At 34.9% G+C, this 18,130-nt stretch overlaps 2 protein-coding genes across 8 annotated transcripts in view; one reads left to right on the top strand and one right to left on the bottom strand.

Annotated features, from left to right (window-relative positions):
* Window positions 1–3,224, top strand: part of LOC124214965 (prominin-like protein) — a 56,257-nt gene extending 53,033 nt beyond the window's left edge. For all 4 annotated transcript variants that reach the window (XR_011176759.1, XM_046617771.2, XM_069134740.1 and 1 more), the window contains one exon: window positions 306–3,224. Coding sequence is in view for 3 of the 4 variants with exons in the window: in XM_046617771.2 (XP_046473727.1) it covers window positions 306–318 (13 nt within the window). In the remaining variant the exon portion in view is untranslated. The remainder of the gene's footprint in view (window positions 1–305) is intronic.
* Sf3b1 (splicing factor 3B subunit 1) lies at window positions 1,826–17,208 on the bottom strand. 4 transcript variants are annotated; one of them, XM_046617760.2, is made up of 19 exons: window positions 16,953–17,208; window positions 16,457–16,635; window positions 16,243–16,329; window positions 13,979–14,105; window positions 11,461–11,540; window positions 10,859–11,026; window positions 10,536–10,752; window positions 9,804–10,208; window positions 9,258–9,721; window positions 8,765–9,122; window positions 8,317–8,609; window positions 8,111–8,236; window positions 7,798–8,019; window positions 7,513–7,695; window positions 6,876–7,064; window positions 6,603–6,778; window positions 6,235–6,507; window positions 5,921–6,137; window positions 1,826–5,812 (listed from the first exon to the last, which is right to left on the bottom strand). In XM_046617760.2, the coding sequence occupies exons 1-19, from the start codon at window positions 16,978–16,980 to the stop codon at window positions 5,654–5,656; spliced, it is 3,951 nt and encodes a 1,316-aa protein (XP_046473716.1). In that variant the 5' UTR covers window positions 16,981–17,208; the 3' UTR covers window positions 1,826–5,653. The 4 variants fall into 4 exon arrangements, with proteins under 4 accessions (XP_046473716.1, XP_046473719.1, XP_046473718.1 ...); XM_046617763.2 differs by lacking the exons at window positions 16,243–16,329; window positions 16,457–16,635; window positions 16,953–17,208 and adding an exon at window positions 11,934–12,002 and having other exon boundaries at window positions 13,979–13,995; XM_046617762.2 differs by lacking the exons at window positions 13,979–14,105; window positions 16,243–16,329; window positions 16,457–16,635; window positions 16,953–17,208 and adding exons at window positions 11,934–12,002; window positions 12,812–13,957.
* Window positions 17,209–18,130: the final 922 nt, after the last annotated feature.

The raw sequence follows: 18,130 nt of genomic DNA, 5'->3' as shown, positions 1-18,130 counted from the left end.
TATGTTTTAACAACATCGTAATTCAGAATTTGATTCATAAATATTTTAGAATTTAGTTTAACAATGACGTACCTCAGAATTTGATTCAAAAATATCCTGCTTCGGTAGGCAATTGGACAGAATCGTACCTCATGCCAAGATGTCATTTACAAAATTTTTAGAGGCTGAATATATGTAGTTTCTACAAAAATATTGGTGGTGGTGAATTTACTTAACTTACTTAACTTGACGTGCTTCAAGATTCGATAAGTTATCATGCTATCATTCACAACGAACTTCTTTACAAATTTTTACTTATTTTTCAGGGACAGAAATTAGGAAATAGGTACCGTGGCATGTACCAAGACTGCACTCAGCAGTGCAGCGACGCACAGCTTGACACGCAGCTATAAGCGAACCCAAAGACAGAAGGATAGATCTAAAAACAAATGGGATTATGTCTAACGAAGAGGGTCAACGTGCATGCCACGACTCATTAAAACATCAAAATTCAGAGACCAAGATAGAATAGACTGTTTTAAAATGATTTGTAAGCAATCAATTATATTGTAATACAAAAACCTAACTCGATATTTTTTCTGCAATTAGTTCCTAATTTATCAGAGGTATAATCAGCATCTATACAAACAAAGATAATAATTGGTTAACATATTTCTCTGCCATAAGTTTATCAGATTCACATTTTCATTTAGCATATTATTATGATAGGGAGAAATTATTAATAAATATGTTCTCAATTATTATTAACGTTACGTTCTTTCGATGAGTGTGTTCAATGAAACCTGATGATTTGAATGGTTTCTAAGTTATTTCTCCTTGAATATTTTTTTTCTTTTATCGTTTTCACGGTGGACAAAGCCATATTAGAATGCCAAACAATTTTGCATAATTTCTACGATCTGAAAATACTTATTGTGATATTTTGCGATTGTACGGATTGTTATTCGATCTTATATCTAGAAATTTTTTATTTCTACTACTTTAAAACTCGAAGCAATTATTACTTTCAATTAAGACTATTCACTTTCATGTTTCATTGTATTAGAAAATGAATTTTCTAGACATAAGATCACTTATTATAAATACCCCATATTGTATAAGTGAACTTTTTATCATTCTATAACTTATTGATAAGAATTCGAGATTGTTTTTACATTGCATAAGACCTTCTATATATTTGTGTATAAATAATCCAAAAGGGAGGATATTCAAAGTTTAACTACACTTTTACTTAGCAAATGTTATAATTCGGACCATAAAATCCAAACTTCAAATCACACACATGCATTGCAAGCCTCTAATGCATGGTATTGATTAATGGTATTGATTATTTGCAATCAGTTTAAAACACAAATGGCTTATCTTTCAATGTCGATACCGAGATATGTGTGTAAACCAGTAACTTGCATTTAGTCATTGATGTTCTTAGGTACAATTTGTATTCTGAATGTCATTACTTTTTAGAGATCTGAGCTCCTGACCATGAAATTTATGAGTTTGTTCCTTGTAATCTCGGAGATTGAAAATTGGCATGGTAGTATTATCCATGCACACATATACAATGTGAGTATATGTCGGCAATTCAATTATATGAATTTATTTAGTCAGTGGCAGTTTCCTGAAAATAGAAGATTCTCAAGAACGAAAAGCACAAAATTTTAATCCTTATGGCAAGGACTTTTAAATATATATCAAGCTATAGAACTGTATCAATATAAATAATTAAATATAATTTCCTCCTAGAGTATGTATTACATTTTTAAATAATATTGTATGTATGTGTACGTGGCTGATTGTGAGATGAATGTGGGTTTTTTAAAAATGGACAGAGTGAAATGATTATATTGCGTGGGTCAACCAGCTTTGCATTCATCTACTTGACGTTGTATCACAGTGCGTTTATTTTCACTTGTAAATACCTTTTCACTCATAATGCAACTGTGAAAGAATTAAAATTTACATACTTATATCAAAACCTTTTAGATCCATTTATTATTGTCTAACATGAGACATCGGAAAATCCATACAGTTGTTTTTTGCATTTGAAATTATTAGGTGCAGAGAGTTACAGTTTCCTTATTTTATTTTGAACAGTGTTTTTTTTTTCTTCAAAAAACGATTTTGAATTTGACCCTCATCTCGATCAATAATGGAAAAAATCTGAATGAACAGAAAGTAATTGCTTTATTTTTGTTTTTTTTTATTATTACTAGTTGAATTTACACAAAATATCACACATATTTTAACAGTTGTGATGCGACTACTACTATATACATAAATGAAAACGGAAGTAAACGATACTTTGCGATTTACGCGAATGTTTTTTCCGCAGATTGAACCGGAAAAAGAGTATACACAAAGAAAGCGTGTTGGGTATAATGTGAATATAACATTTTTTTAGCCACTCTTCGATACTTATTACTCTGTCAAATACCAGCATATTAACATACAGAAATTGGTAAATCAAAGCATGCAAGCTGCACTATAACGTGTAAGTAACTTGCCATTGTGGTGCTTGCTGTTCATTACAGCAAGTTTCTTTATTGTACAGCATTCTTTCTCTAATTATACTCTTGGGCTACATGATTAATGTCGAATGTGTAGAACTTCTATCTGAAGGAGATATATCTACGTTTGTGCATTCATCAGAGAGGGAAATGTAAAAATAAGTAGAGTAACTTAGTTCATTGTTTCATTGAAATGCAATTTTAAATTAATTTTATATTATAAAAGTAAACGTTTCGATAATACAATCTGCTCAAAAACTTTAGCAAAGAACGTATTTCAATACTTTCAATGAGGATATTTTGGAGAACTAACGAAATTTCTTACAAACAAAAATATGGATTCTGATGTATTAGTCTGAAAGCACCTCTAGCTGTTGAAATTATTTATTCACTTGAGGAGTTTCGCGTTCTTTTTGATACATTTAGAATACAAATAATTACTTCATAGTATTTAAATTGGTCCATTCATGATTTAGCACACTTTTTTATGCTGGGCTTGTTTCAAGCTTTATGGCTGTCCTATTCCTGTAACACTTTGTTCTTCCTTCTCCAAAATATTTCAGTAACTTTGAGTCAATAATGTATAACAATGATAGTTTTCCGTAGATGAAATCTTTTTTTCAATTGTACCTATTCTGTTTGTTGAAATTGATTATAAAAAGGCAAAAGAAAAAAATAAGTGTATCACAGTTTAAAATATATCTATTTTATATTAAACATATTTTGCTACTTACCTCTATCAACCTCCATGATGCCTACATATGATTTAAGTACCATTTTTGGCTACTTTAATACCATATGTGACCATCTAATTGAATTGATCTATTTGACCAATTGCATGTAAATAAAGATCTGACCAGAAATGCCACAAAAGTGTTACGAGCTTTGATCGTTCTAACATTTGTTTTGCAAACAATCGAGTGGTCAAAAGTTCCATCGACATTTACTGTAGAAGATTTTCAGTACTTGAAGTAATTGAAAGTTGAGTAGTTAGATGGCTTGCCAAAGATGGCACCCCAAACGGCGTCTCTACCGTAATTAAAGGAATCAATTTCATGATAGCGGATCGTGAAGAAAACCATAATTTACATACATTCTGGTACATTTAGATTTATTATCGAACTTACTCACAAAGACTACTAGATTAAGGATTACTCGGTCAATCTGCAAATATCATGATGAAACTATTTGATGAGACGAACGCTAAATACAATACTATGTTACAAAATTATTTCCACGATCGGGTGTCTAAAAACAGTAGTGTTAAATACATATACATATAATAATAATAATAAGAGATAATTGCCACACTCGTATCTACATCATTCTAGCAATATCATTTTTTTATTTTAGCAGATCAATATCAAACTTGTAAAACATAAATATGGGTATTCAATTTTCTTCATTGATACATAAAATTATTACGATAGCCATTTGGTCATACACCAATATAGATACATATTGCATGTAAATGCATATAGGTATATCAGCTGTAATTTGATTCGTAAAACTGAATATTCAACTAATAATACAGTAAGCCCCAGGTAAGGAAAGGGTCGACAACTTTACTGGTCTATACAACTATATTATAGGTTAGTACTTATTGTACTTTGTTTGATAACGACGTAAATTTACACCAAAATGAATATAATTTTCAATTCTTAGATATTTCGCCATCAAATTGATAACAAAAGTGGTTTAAATTTAATATTATTAATTCCTAATCTTTCCGAAACTGAAGCATCAAATACATTGCGAATAACTGGACTGAAAATAAAGTTTGAGCTCCCACTTGCGTCGCTTACTTCTTCAGGCTAATTCAATACAAGCTCAATGATTATCACGTACAGGCTATCTGCTCAAATGATGTGAATATACGACTGAGTAGTAGTAAAGGCTACAGAGGGGTGATGTCAAAGTCTCACTAGGAGTAGCGACTAACAGGTGTTAATTCGACAAATTAGAACAGATGAACATGATACAATATTTATTATTTGCTGTGACACTCGATCATTAACTATGAAAAAGGTGGTTTACTCAAGAGCACTAAATAGTTGTGAGTGTACACTATACGCTTATAGATACTAAATTGGTACAAAGTAAATTCGCGTTTAGTGGATAGTAGCGGGTCAGTGATCATATAAATTGCAAATAGTTAATTGTAATTTCATGAAACCATTGCAGTCAGGTGACCAATTAATGTGACTAATTATGCTCTGACGATAAAGACATAATTTTGCTTCGTCTTCTCAATTTATTTACATCGCAAGTCCATGGAAGGCCTGGTGATGACATTTACTGTATCGCGGAATCCTAGTCATGAAATACTTTATGCAGACTTCAAGCCATAAAAAGCCACCTCCGAAATTTAAAATGATACCATGCACATCACCATTACTTTCGATATTTATTAGATGTTCGTAATCACGATTGTTTTAGTGCATTTCCATAGAGGGTACGCCATTACTAAATTTACAGTATTTTCTGCAAGAGTTATGAATTGATGTCCAGAAATTGAGGTATCTTGTTTTGTTCACAGAGTTATAAATTATCGATCACAAGTGAACATAGATATGTGTGTATAGTAATAATACTTTTGGGATTAATCCAGTTTAACCAAACCAAACTGTTGAAGTGCAATTTTTAATATTAGGGCAGAATTGTGTTTTATATATCAAACAATGACTTTAAGCCTGTGTAAGAAATGTCGTGACTGGGTTCCCGTGAAAGTTTGTGACACAAATAAGATTCCTTACATACCAATTGCAGCACAACTAAATGATAATTGTTTTGTCACTAAAATATCTATGCCATAATTTTCTGCATCCAGTAATAGAGTTAAGTATATTACTAGATTAGTGTTGGGTATTGTCATTCATTTTACAGAGTTGTTTAATGTACCTGAATTCCAATTTTACAAACCCTATTTTATTTCAATTTCAAATATAGTCATAATTTTTATTAATGACTTTTGGGTTCCCCTGATACATATACAAATTGAGGTGTGATTTCATTGTTATAGATAATTTGCCAAGTACAATTTATAAATTGTGATCAATCACCAAATTCTGCAAAGAATTCTTGCAAAAGTCACCACGTTGCGATTTGATGAAATGATTTATAAATTACATCTCAAATAATGTCAGTTATAAAACATAGTCTAATTCGTACCTAATATATTGGTTCTTCGGGTCATTTAAAATCCGTGGATACCCGGCCACAAGCGCATCCTGTCCGCCAATATAAAGAGAATTATATATTTTCCAATAGACGTCTCGAACTTTTCTAGCTGGGTGAAATAGCCCCTGTAAAAAAATAGCATATTTAATTTTCAATGATTGATAATAACACTTATTGCATATACAAACTGACAACTGAGTTAGAATTAACGATTGCTTAATATTTGCAATTACTTGTAATGTATACTGAAGAATTTTTATCGGGCCCAATGCGACGCGAAGACCATCTACAGCATCCATGAAAGCCTGAACCAAATGGGGAGAGGTTTCAAAAACATTAGGCCAAACGTGATTCAGGAGATGGATCAGAGCATCTTCACAGCCAAAGCCGTAAACTCCTAAAGCCATGTGCTTGATTGCAGCACAAGCAGTCTGTCTGTGTACCAGGTCCCTAGTGATCAGGAAACAAGAAGAAATTGTATCAAACTAATTTGAGCTAAATGGAATGACGAATCGTTAATAAAGTCGTGAATAATGCATGCACTTACCTGTCCATAAGGGCATCCTCCAGTAATGGACTAACGGCATATATGTAATCTTTGCCCATTTCTCCAATATATTCAAATAAAAAGGAAAGCGATTTTAATACACCGTTTTGAACATTAAGCTCGGGAACTCTGTACTCGTTCATCAATGCTGGCAAAACTGTGAAAGGACTACAAGTTTCCGCAACTATAGCAATGGCGACTGTTGTGCAAACGCGATTTTGTCGTTCTTGAACTTTGAGATTATTGAGTAACGTTGCCAAAACGTCGTGAGGCCTAAAATAAACGTTAACAAAAAAGTAATAAATATAAAACAAAGTATCTTTCAAGTGGCAATTTTATTCATTATTCGTTTCACTTGGTCAACTTACCCAATAGCCTTCGCGATGTATCCAAAGGTGTTGACCGTAGCTCTTCTAATTGCTTTCTTATGCGCTTTGAGTAATTCCAGTAATTCGAAACAGATTCGCATCCACTCTCGTGCGGAAACATACTCAGGTCCCCTGTCTGCGATTCTTCCTACCAAATCGATACAATTTTCTTGTACCTATAAATGAATGAAGTGATGATAAAATTTTACAAACAATTTCAGATGACGATAGTTTTACTTTCAAAAACTGATAAATAATCACAGACTAACGAACCTTTTCGTGCCTATTTTTCAGAATTGGCGTGAGACGTGGCAACAGGTCTTTGATAGGCGGCGTCATTTTTGTCATGCCTATAACGTTCACAATAGCTTTCAAGGCACCTAAAATACTTCCCAATACTTCAGGATACTCTTCCCCCAGATATTCGTACAACACGACACCCAAGTGACCCATCAGTTTTTCCTATAAACGTTAAGAACAGTGAGCAGATAGATCATTTGAAATTTTTTTTCAGATAAGTATTTGTTTCCAGTTAAAACTGATTCTGCACGAGTAGGATTATTTCACCAATGAAGCGAATGTCACTTCGGTAACACAGTAACAATACCAATAGTACAGAAAAATATTATGTATAAAAAAGTTTACGTATAAATCCAAACAGTCACACATCATGTGACATTTTAGTGCGAAAATCGCGTGGGAAATCATTGCTTAGAAAATCAATTTTATACTGGAAGCAGAAAACCGATTATTACAATACAAATAATATGAGGTAATAGTGCCAATGAGTGAACAATTTAATGTAATTTATATGGCGGGTTGTGTACATTCATTGAGATTTTACATCTGTCTACTCATTCGAGTTTCGGACTCTTCACCAGATATATCGTTAAATGAAGTTTTTATTTACCTCTTGACATGTCTTCATTACAACAGCAATTCGTGAAATGAGATCCGCGGCTTGCTGACGTACTTTAGCGGACTTATTATTGAGACGCCAAAGAATCGTACCACAAATCTGTGGCAAGTAAGCTTTTACTCTTTTACCGAGCGTATTGACTATAGTTCCGAATCCATTGAGCATTACGACGTCCTATACGAGAATCATACAATTACGTATTATGTTATTGAATTTCTACAAGTTCATAATATGCAATAAATAATAGGATTGATTCGAAAAAAAACAAATAAATACCTCAGTGGTCTGTTCTTGGAATGCATAAAGAATGCCATCAATTAGTTGCTCTTCTAATCGAGAATCGACGTCGGCAGCTCCCAAATTGCCCATTATTTTTTCAATTGTTTCCATGACCATTTTTCTGTACTGCTCATTTTCATCTTTCAGATCGTCGACGACTCTGTTTATTATCTCAGATGCACCAACCTTATTTGCTATTTCGACTGTGGTATCTACCAACTGACAGAATAAATTTAAAGATTAGTAACGCACTATTAGTCAATCAATACAATATAGGTAATGCCGTAAATCTTGTTTCCTTTCACTCTACCTGTCTGTAATTTCTGCGATCTAAAGCCATACGATGATTCCAAAAGTGTTTGAAGAAGTGTGGAAGTATCTCATCCTTTATATACTGAGCTTCGACACCATCTGTACCGCAACATTGTTTAACAACCTAAAATTTAAAGTGAGATAACGAAATGAGTTGTAAAATTTGTAGCTAAGCTAATCTCCTGAATCAAGGTTTGAACCTACTTTCAGGACAATTTTTTTCATCTCCTCGTCAGGAGATTGAAACTCTCTGATCAAAATCAGCATTACTTCACGAGTATAATAGTTTGCATATTCTGCGTCCATAAGCGGAATCAGATAACCAATTGCTTTCAAAAACGCTGCCAATCCTTTTCCTCTGTGAGTACGAATACCCTTCCACAAGGGCTTCAAGACGGAATCGAAACTCTCAATACCGTAGGGAGTAGCTGCTTCAGCCAATGCAGCTATGGCCAACGCTGTGATGGTTCGAACTTTTTGTTGTTCATCTACGAGACCTGTGAACATTGTTTTCTTTTAATGCCGTTTCGAAACACAGTTTAGAATGCAAAATATTAATTAAGAAGTAAATGTGACAGAGAAAAATATCAATGACAAAATAAAACTAGACAATATAAGTTTACAAGGAATTAGACACGTGAAATTCTCGTACCATGCTCAATAATTTCTACCAAGCTCTTCAGATGCGGTAAGATAGCACATCCCATAAGAATTGCAATTTGCTGCACAATTTTAATACCGGTGTGGCGAGCTTGCCATGATTTTTTACTGCGACACACAGCTTTCAAGAAAGGTAGTAAAGATGGAATTCCAAGGGCAGAGGCAACGACAGCAAATGCTCTAGCTGTCGTGTTTCTCACATATTCATCAATGTTGTCGATGTCAGGTCGCATTGTGGAAATCATTGTAGCCAATCCAGCGGCCTTTGCCAGATTAGAAATAATTTCTCGACCCTCTACTCGAGCATAGTAGTCTTCATCAATCAGCAAGGGTTCAATTACAACAAGGATCTAAAAAATAACAGTTTTAGACTCTAGATAAAAACAAGTCCTGTCGATACATTCCTACCATAAAAGAATAGTCACTTATTCCGAATTAATAACAGGTATAAAATTATATTTAACGATAATGATGGACAAACTTACTTTGTGCACGTACGGTCTGACCAAATCGTCTAATTTGTACAGAATGCGATCGATAACTTTAACAAGTAGATGTCGCTCTTGATCCTCTAATGTGGGTGACATGAGAAGCGGTAGAATTTGATTGAAAAGAGGACCTGCTCCAAACTCCCGGGCTTTGTCTGTAATTTGTCTGAGCGCTGCCTTTCGCATTGGCGGAGTACCATTCTTTATTTTGAGAAGGAGTTTCATTATCTTCCTTTCTTTCTGTTCCTCAGGACTGAGAGATTCCTCATCAACATCAACTAAAAGCTTGTCGAAGTATTGAGCGTCCTCTGGTTTCATGAATGGAAGGTTGCCTTTGGGTTGATTGTCAACGAACTTGGCACTCTTATCTTCTTGCTGTATGAAAAATCCTTGCGGCGTGCCTGCTATCGGCGTCGGAGTTGCGGTCAACTTTCTTGCTGGAGTACGAATTGGAATATACCCTGAAACAAAAGTTTTATTAATCGATCAATCAACAGATGAGTGAAGACTGATCACTTTTTACTTTGTCAACGGAATGCATACCTGCAGGTGGCTGCAGCACTTTGTAACCCGGGGGAAACATGGCATCAAGTTCATCGTCCGACAGAGGTCGATTACGTTCGTCAATTTCACGCTCCCAACGATAAGCCTGCAATTGCTCGGGCGTCATAGACATCAAGTGCCCGGGTGTCGGTGTTGCTAGTCCCATTGCTTTGGGTCCCGTAGGTGTTACGCCGCTGGGTGTTAAGATAGAACTTTGATGAGGTGTTGTCAGCGGTGTGGCAGGTGTTTGTGGAGTCATAGATCCAGGTGTTTGATTAGAGGGTGTTTCATCCCAACGACTGCGTCGTTTGCTGGCTGACGGTGTAGGTGTTTCTTGTATTAAATCACCGGCAACTCTATCGGTTCTTGGAGTTTCCGCCCAACCGCTATTATGACCAGGAGTTTCTACAAGTTTTGAAGCTGAGGTTAGTATGAATTTCTTTTGCGTTATTGAACAAACAACAATAAAATATTATTAAAGATTGACAACAGTCTTTCGAAGCTAATTCGTGTTTTGACAGAAAAAATAATTACATGATGTAGTGGAGAAATTTGACTCTAATGATTCCGGAACAAATTGAGGTTACGGGAAAAACATTAACCACTTTCGAACTCTTCAAAATTCATGAAAGCTAATAGAAGAATAGATAAATGAGGACTCTTAAATGCAAGGATATTTCCAGAACTTCCAGAATTTCACTTACCACTGGCCACCATCTACAACTTGCTTACCTCTTTCAGTTTTCGGGGTTTCATCCCAACGATTTCTGCGGCTGGATGCGGCTTTGTCATGCGATGGTGTTTCACGCCCTGGAGTCACTGCACCTGGTGTAGCATGACCTGGAGTAGCCTCCCACATTCTTGTACTAACCCCAGGAGTGGCTCCTGGAGTTTCACCACCTTTGCCATGGCCAGGAGTTTCATCCCATCTTATAGCAGCTGGTGTAACCTGGAAGTGAATTTTAAAGCATGTAAATTCGAATTCATTAAACCTGGTACAAAAACTTGGTGATTCCATTGATATCTCAAAACTCGACCACCGTTCTTCATCTTACATCAGCATTATCCCAGGATGTAGGAGTAGCTGCTGTACCGGCCGGTTTTTTTGCAACAGGCGTGTCCTCTGTCTGATCCCAACGACCTCGTTTTTTCGGTGCAGGCTTCGGCTCTCCATTGGCCTTCAAAGTGCCATCTTTAGCTTTCTCCACTAATTTTTTTCTCAACTATAAATATAATATTAAAGTATTAATGAAGAATTAGGGCATCGAAGATATGGTATACGGTAATTTAATCAGAATTAGCTTTTAAATAAAACACAGAAATTATTCATAAAATAACCCGTTCACTTTAAAATGAAAATATTACTCAAAATGCCTTTATTTGAGTTTTTGAACAATTTTGAGATATTTTCGACTAGTTTCAAAAATTGACTTTTTCTTCAAAACTTGCGTTCTTCTCGTAATGTAAGAATAATTCTACATAATAAATAGCAGCAATCATATTGTCAGAAAATTGTACCCCTATTTCGTATACTTGACAATTATTTAATATGCAGTATATCTCAGGAAAATTGTAAACAACAAAAATCAAGACTGCACGTGATACTGTACAAAAAAGCGAATGGGATAATCTGTGGTCTGATATTGAATTTATTTACCTCAGATTCTTCCCCTTTAAGAAACTGCTCGCGCATGATCTCTGTGTAAGTCCTTGAGCCGACATCTGGAGTCTTACCGCCTGTAACCATGAATCAAACGTCACGCAAAGCGTAACTGTTAGTCGATTGTCTAGAAAATTTTCAATTTCCAAAAACGTTTGCTGATTTTTCTTTCATTGTTTCCTATACGATTTCTTTATAAGATCTGGTCAATGCCCTCAGAATATTAATTAATATTCCAAGTAAGCTACTGAATTCGCTCTCCTGCTGTAATTACTACATTGGAATAATGATTATTCATAGCATTACTTCGTTGTAAAATATATGCCTCGTATCAACAGATTAGTGAAGAACATTACGAAAATAACAAATGTAACTCAACGATTTATAAATTCATTGAGAATATATTTGCATGAAATTTCATTGTCTTGTGTAAGAGAGCTGCAACAGTAGCCGACATTTGGCATACGTACGTGAATGTTTGGTGCCATAGGGAGCAGAGCCCCGCTCAAGTCTTCCACATCGTAAAATACTTTAGCCATCTAAAAATCAACTCATTCTCGTTATTAATAATATTTGCATTCAGACCACTCATTCTATTTGACTGAATATTCTTATGTACAGAGACTTAGATAAATTCTGACATGTTCGATATCCCTAGGAATTTTACGACTCACAGTGTTGATTGAACACCGTTTGCACTACCGGCCGCGCGCTTAGGCCCGAGCAGAAGCCAAGCAGAGTCTGCGGCGGGTGGCCGGCAATGCTAACGGTATTCATCCAACATCGTGAGTCGTAAAATTTCTAGGGATATCGAATGTGTCAGAATCTTTGTAAGACTCCGTACAGCCTGTAACATATGATGAAACTTTTCAAACTAAATCATGCAGTTTTGTGATGATACAAAAAACTGAAAAAAAAAAAAAAACGATAGAGATAAACTATTTTAACTAATATAGAAGAACAGATTCTCTATTATGAAAAGGAAGTTGGAAAGAAAATAAGTAACATAGAGAATAAACAGACATGAAAATGAAGCGTGATACAGATTACAATGTAATTGTGTAAGTTCGCAGTCTATGTAGTAGAAGTTACGATTTGATAAATTTATATTCAGATTGTCACAAATGTACTGACTTTCAGGATTTAGAACATTATCTAAAACTATCTAATCCATGTAGGTGAACAGAAAAAATTTGGTACTTTTCCAAGTTATCTAAAGTGTACCAACTTCAGTATTTTATATAACTATTCACTAAAATTTTGTTGCATGTCTTAAAAAAAAGTTTCATCATATCTTTTATTGAAACAGACAATCTTTAAAAATGGCGACGACTTAATGTCGTTTAACCTTCGACATAGTATCCTGGGTAAGTAGATGATTCCAAATGTGCAGACCGTCACTAAGATTGGAAAAAAATGTTTACATTAGTATGTATTTTCAAGAAACTCACTCGCTCATTCCATTCAAACCCCTTACAATTTTATTGTATCTTTACAGATGTTTCGTACTCATTGAATTCGCAAGATCCCTTCGGTTGGTCGTAAAGAGGAATGCATTGCTTTCTTCTGTGAAAGTCAATTGGTAATATCAAATTTGACTTCAAGATTTAACTGACTCTTCAAATACAAATGCCAATTTTCCTGTTTGGTTTCATTAAATAGCCAAAGCACAACTAGTCATGTAGCAACACATGCATGGGACCTCAAGATGGTATTGAACAGTCTAATGAAAGACTTTTCACTATTCCAGAGATAAGGTTGACTTTGTTGAAATGAAATAATTCAGTTATCCTTTGTAATACAAATTATATCCATGCAAGAAATATCCAAAATCTAATTGCTACTGCACGATTCCAAACATGGGATCTTGTGGTCTTCGACATTATTTTGTTTTTTCCCAAACATTTATTGGCAAGAAATGTCAAAGTTGATTAACCTACTGTCACACGCCGCAGATTGTAGTTTTGGATAATATCTTCATGCTTGAAAACAGATAGGCCCATTTTTATTCAATGGTACATCATCAACCAGAAAAAGGATTTTCAAGTTTCAACAAGATTTGAAATTGCCCAAATTATCATATGATGATGAAAGGTACGAACAATAGCAATGTGAAAGTGATAAATTAATTAAACTCGACCAAGCAGTATTCAATGAAAGCACGTAAATGAAGCGACGCACGCTGAAGTATTAAATCCACCCACTCAATTATCTGATAGTTATGATGCCTGACAAATTTGCGTAAGATGTAAAAAAATGTTACATTTCCATCAATGAACAATTCTGCAAAACCCGATCAATTGTTGACTTCACGGTTGTGTAAACCGTATGCATTAGTCTTGAGACATCTGATTAAGTAAATAAATGAGGGGATGCATTAAAAAATATATTGGAAAATGAAGTCACAAAAATAAAATTGTTGTATGATGTACTTATGGGTATAGAATGCATAAATATAAATCACCTGCAGTGTACTTAAAATGTAATTTATAGCCTTACAAAAAATACTACCAACCTTCAGCGAATGGATCGACACGTTCTGGTGAGATGATCATCCGTCGTCGCTTTTGCCTGTACTCATCTTCTCTATCCGCAATTGTCGGCCGTCGTCTATCAGCAAACGGATCATAGTCCTTTTCACTCTATTCAAAATGAGCAAAAAATCTATTTCAAAAAGGCAAACTGAAGGGAGGTTTATGTGATACAAATTACAATAATCTCAATGTATCAATATACTCTCATCACTCAACGAGGAGATGATCAAATAAAGCAAGACAGAGTATCTACTGAAATGTAAGAAATATTCCTTGAGAAATACAGATATTTCCAGGAAATGTAAAAAAATTTCTAAACATAATGCTTGGTCTAGATATGATGTTTACATGGCAATCTGCAAATCAGGGTCTTACAATTAGATAATATTAATGGGTGTAAATTGCATTTTCAAGAGCATCGTTATTAAACTGAACTATCACTTTCTATCTACCTGGGAATAAATGTTTTTATATAATCAGATAAATTCATGTGAAATTATAACGCAAATTTGAAAATATTAACTTAGATAAAATTATACAAAATCACGTGAAATCACATGCATATAGTTTTATATATTTTTATCAGGTCAAATTCTAGATATAATTTCATAGAACTTTCTCTGATCATATAAAAACATTTTTCCCAGGTAAGCTCAACTTTGATAAGATGCTAAATTTCCATTTGTAGATTAATACCGCAATTTTTCATACGAATGTCAACATTGATATCTTCATATTTTCAGTTTTCAAATTCTGAAAGTGATTACATAACCATTACTTAATATTTAACAGGATTACAACATTTAATTTATTGATATTGTAAAAAGTATCGATCAGGAATGACATGGTATCTTAAAATGAGTTTCCCAAAAACTTGAAGTCAGATGAAGTATCCAACTACACTGCAAAACTGCCACACTTGGAGACAGTGTCTCAAAGATGAAGTTAAAGTTAATAACGATCATGTAACATTGAACCTTCAGGATAAATTATTATTTCATAACTTTGGCATTGTCTGAAATTAAGTAAGCCACAATAAAGCAAATCATACTCTTGTTGTGAGAACTCAACTGTTTCAAGTCTTTTCAATATTACAAGATAGTGATATCTTTATTAATGACTAAATCTTATTTTGAAAGCATGCATGGAGACGGAGCATATCCAGAACATCATTTTTCAGTTATGGATTGTGAAACAGTTGTACAGTCTTGATATTTTTAGATTTCTTATATTTTTTTTTTTTTGGTACTATACAAACTGATGAAATCTGTTCATGTGAATATTTAATAAAAAAAAAAGTATATTCGCAAAACTCAAGTATTCAATAACTAAAGAAAAAAGATGTTCAATGACATGGTATGCGTAACTAAAAAAAGGAATACTTTTGAAGAAAAAATTATTCAGCTGTTAAATATAATCATGGATTTTAAAGGAGAAATAGCATGATGTGATTTAGTTTAATTGTAAGAGGAACCCTTAGTTTTAGTTTTTTCATAGAGAATTTTTTCTCTTCTCGGGCCCCATGACAAGGCCATATATCTAGGTTCGACTATAATGCCAATGTAATAGAACACTGAACACGAAGTCACTATTTTACAATATTAAAATAACTTCAAAAGAGTTGAGTTTGAAGAATATGAGTGTTTTCTGCATTCTTATAGTTGGCCGAATTTCCGACAACCCTAGTTATAAAATAATGGTTTTTACAAAGTGTAATTGTTACATTTACATTACGAATTTCAACCTTGTAGAATTAGGTGCTTCTAAGCGATTGCGGAAACCCCTATGAATTAAAAAAAAAATCAGATTGGAGAGGAAACATTCTTAACAGGTTGTGGAATATTGTGAAAAATATTGATAATTAGATAACACTTGTTATTGAAATTAAATACGAGTAGTCATACAGGAAATGAAAAATTAGTCACATTTTGAAATAAATGGAAGTATCATCTTTGGTCCTGCAATTTAAGTAATTCCAACTATTTCAATATGACTGATGTTACATAACCCCCTCATTGACCCCAACCCTTTTGCGCCGCCTCTCCGTAAATTTGGCAAATGGAATGTATCGGAAAACTTATGAAATAGATCAATTTCAAATCTTAAACGGACAGTTTCTCTATAGTTACAAAATGAACAATTTTTACAATCCTGTTGGACCTCCTGAGACAAAAGCAAAACTCGTTTACTTATACTGCAAGTTTTGACGGTCTGGCATTCGAATTTTCAGTAAACCATTATTTACCTGAGCAACATCATTAAGCAGCGCTGCCGGAGCATTGTAGCCTGGCCTCTTGCTTTGACTAAATGTACTTGGTTCATAATCTTCATCCTGAAAAGAATATTTTGATCAGACTTACGTATACCTGATTATTTCAATTCTTCATTATCCCCATTCAACCTAAGCTATTTCAATTTTGTTTGGCAATCCGTTTTTGCGAATAAACATAGATATTTACCTCAACCTCGTCATTAGCTGCAATAGAGGTGACATAACCATCGTATTTGTTGTTGCTACCATCATATATGTCCTGATCATAGAATCCAGTCTTTCCCAACCCTACTTGCTCTTTTTCAGTCAGCTCTTTATTCTGTATCTCCTTTTTCGATTGTATTTCACGGATCTGAGCTTCGATGTCTGTAATGCATGTAAAAGGTCATAACGGTGTACGACTGTAATACAACTATTAAAAACTATATACCAATTATAACCGTCAACTGTTTAAGGTGTGTTGTGTGTATGTCGGCTGACTTTCTTACAGAGGATATATTGCTTATTTAGGTGTGTGCCGGGAGTGTAAATATTCGGCGAAAATATGCAAAGAAATGAAAGTGTGCATCATCAGCAATACAATACAATATATTGTCAAGCTTCGTCGGCGCGACGTTATCAATTCAACATTCTCAGCTCAGGTCATGCCTCGGCTAGCGTGAAGTCTAATTTGCAAAACCTACCTTCGTGGGTTCGTGGAATTGAATCCATGGCTTACAGCCTTCTGCGCACTATTTTACAAATATTGCTTCTTTTATACTGATCGAATAAACAAGCACTTGCTTCTTCACAAATTTACGATTGACCGACACACACAAGGCAGAGAGAATCTGAATCAACTGAACAGGTAATAACCATGGATGTGGGTGATAACAGATTTACTACGATCAATTAAAATGGCGAGCAAAGCGTTCGGTTTATTTCATTATTATGATTTCTTGTGCTGTCATTTGATAGCGTTTTCATTACTTCGTGGCGTTTTCCCATGCGAAGTCTGCATTTTCATGGGCAGTAAAATACCGCGGAAGGACTTTTGCTGCCTAGTTCTTAACCAATAGGAATACCAATAAAATAGGTAATTCGTATTCAGTATACACCAGGAATGCGTTCCGATCACGTCTATAAGACGTGGTTCCGATGTGTTAGCTCGCAGTGCTGTGAGGAATATTTTATAGGTGCGTTCCGGAATTAGCTGGTAGCGCTGAAAACTCCCCTAGGGCAGAGACAAAGCTACTTACGAACTCGGCAGCGCAAAAGAAATAAAGGCTTGTCAACAGTTAGTTTCGGAACGCACCTCTATTTATAAATAATAACACCCGTATTCATAGTCCCGCCTTGTCTCAGGGATAAAGGACGCCTTGATGAAGGCTTCCTTAATCTCAGAGGCGTCCTCGTTTCATAGTCACAACTTGACTCTCCCTTCCAGAAAGAAGACATATTTGGGGATATGCGATTGCTTATGGTGGTAAAACTGCTGATCGAAGCGCCACTCGGCTATATTTAAATCTAACTTAATCCGCTTGGCTCTCATTGTCAAGTTGCGTCGGTGATGAGAGTGTGTATAACCTCAAAGAAGTTAACCTGTAGACTGGCTGTGATCCTGCGTCATACGGGTCATAAGTGCATAGACGCCAAGCGCAAGCGCAAGCGTTGGCTACATGAAACGAAACAGCCAATCGCAGTGCCGAAGATTTCCTCAAGGAAGCTCGAGACCTGCCTTGAAAGAAGGAGGCCAATACGGCTACTCAGTCTGTCGAGGAAGGTCTATGAAACGTGAAATCAACCGACGCAACTTGACAATGAGAGCCAAGCGGATTAAGTTAGATTTAAATATAGCCGAGTGGCGCTTCGATCAGCAGTT

This window comes from Neodiprion pinetum, chromosome 3, assembly GCF_021155775.2.
Source record: "Neodiprion pinetum isolate iyNeoPine1 chromosome 3, iyNeoPine1.2, whole genome shotgun sequence".
Classification (NCBI taxonomy): domain Eukaryota; kingdom Metazoa; phylum Arthropoda; class Insecta; order Hymenoptera; family Diprionidae; genus Neodiprion; species Neodiprion pinetum.
Note: the sequence above shows the minus strand (reverse complement) of the source record. Positions and strands in the feature narration are given on the sequence as shown.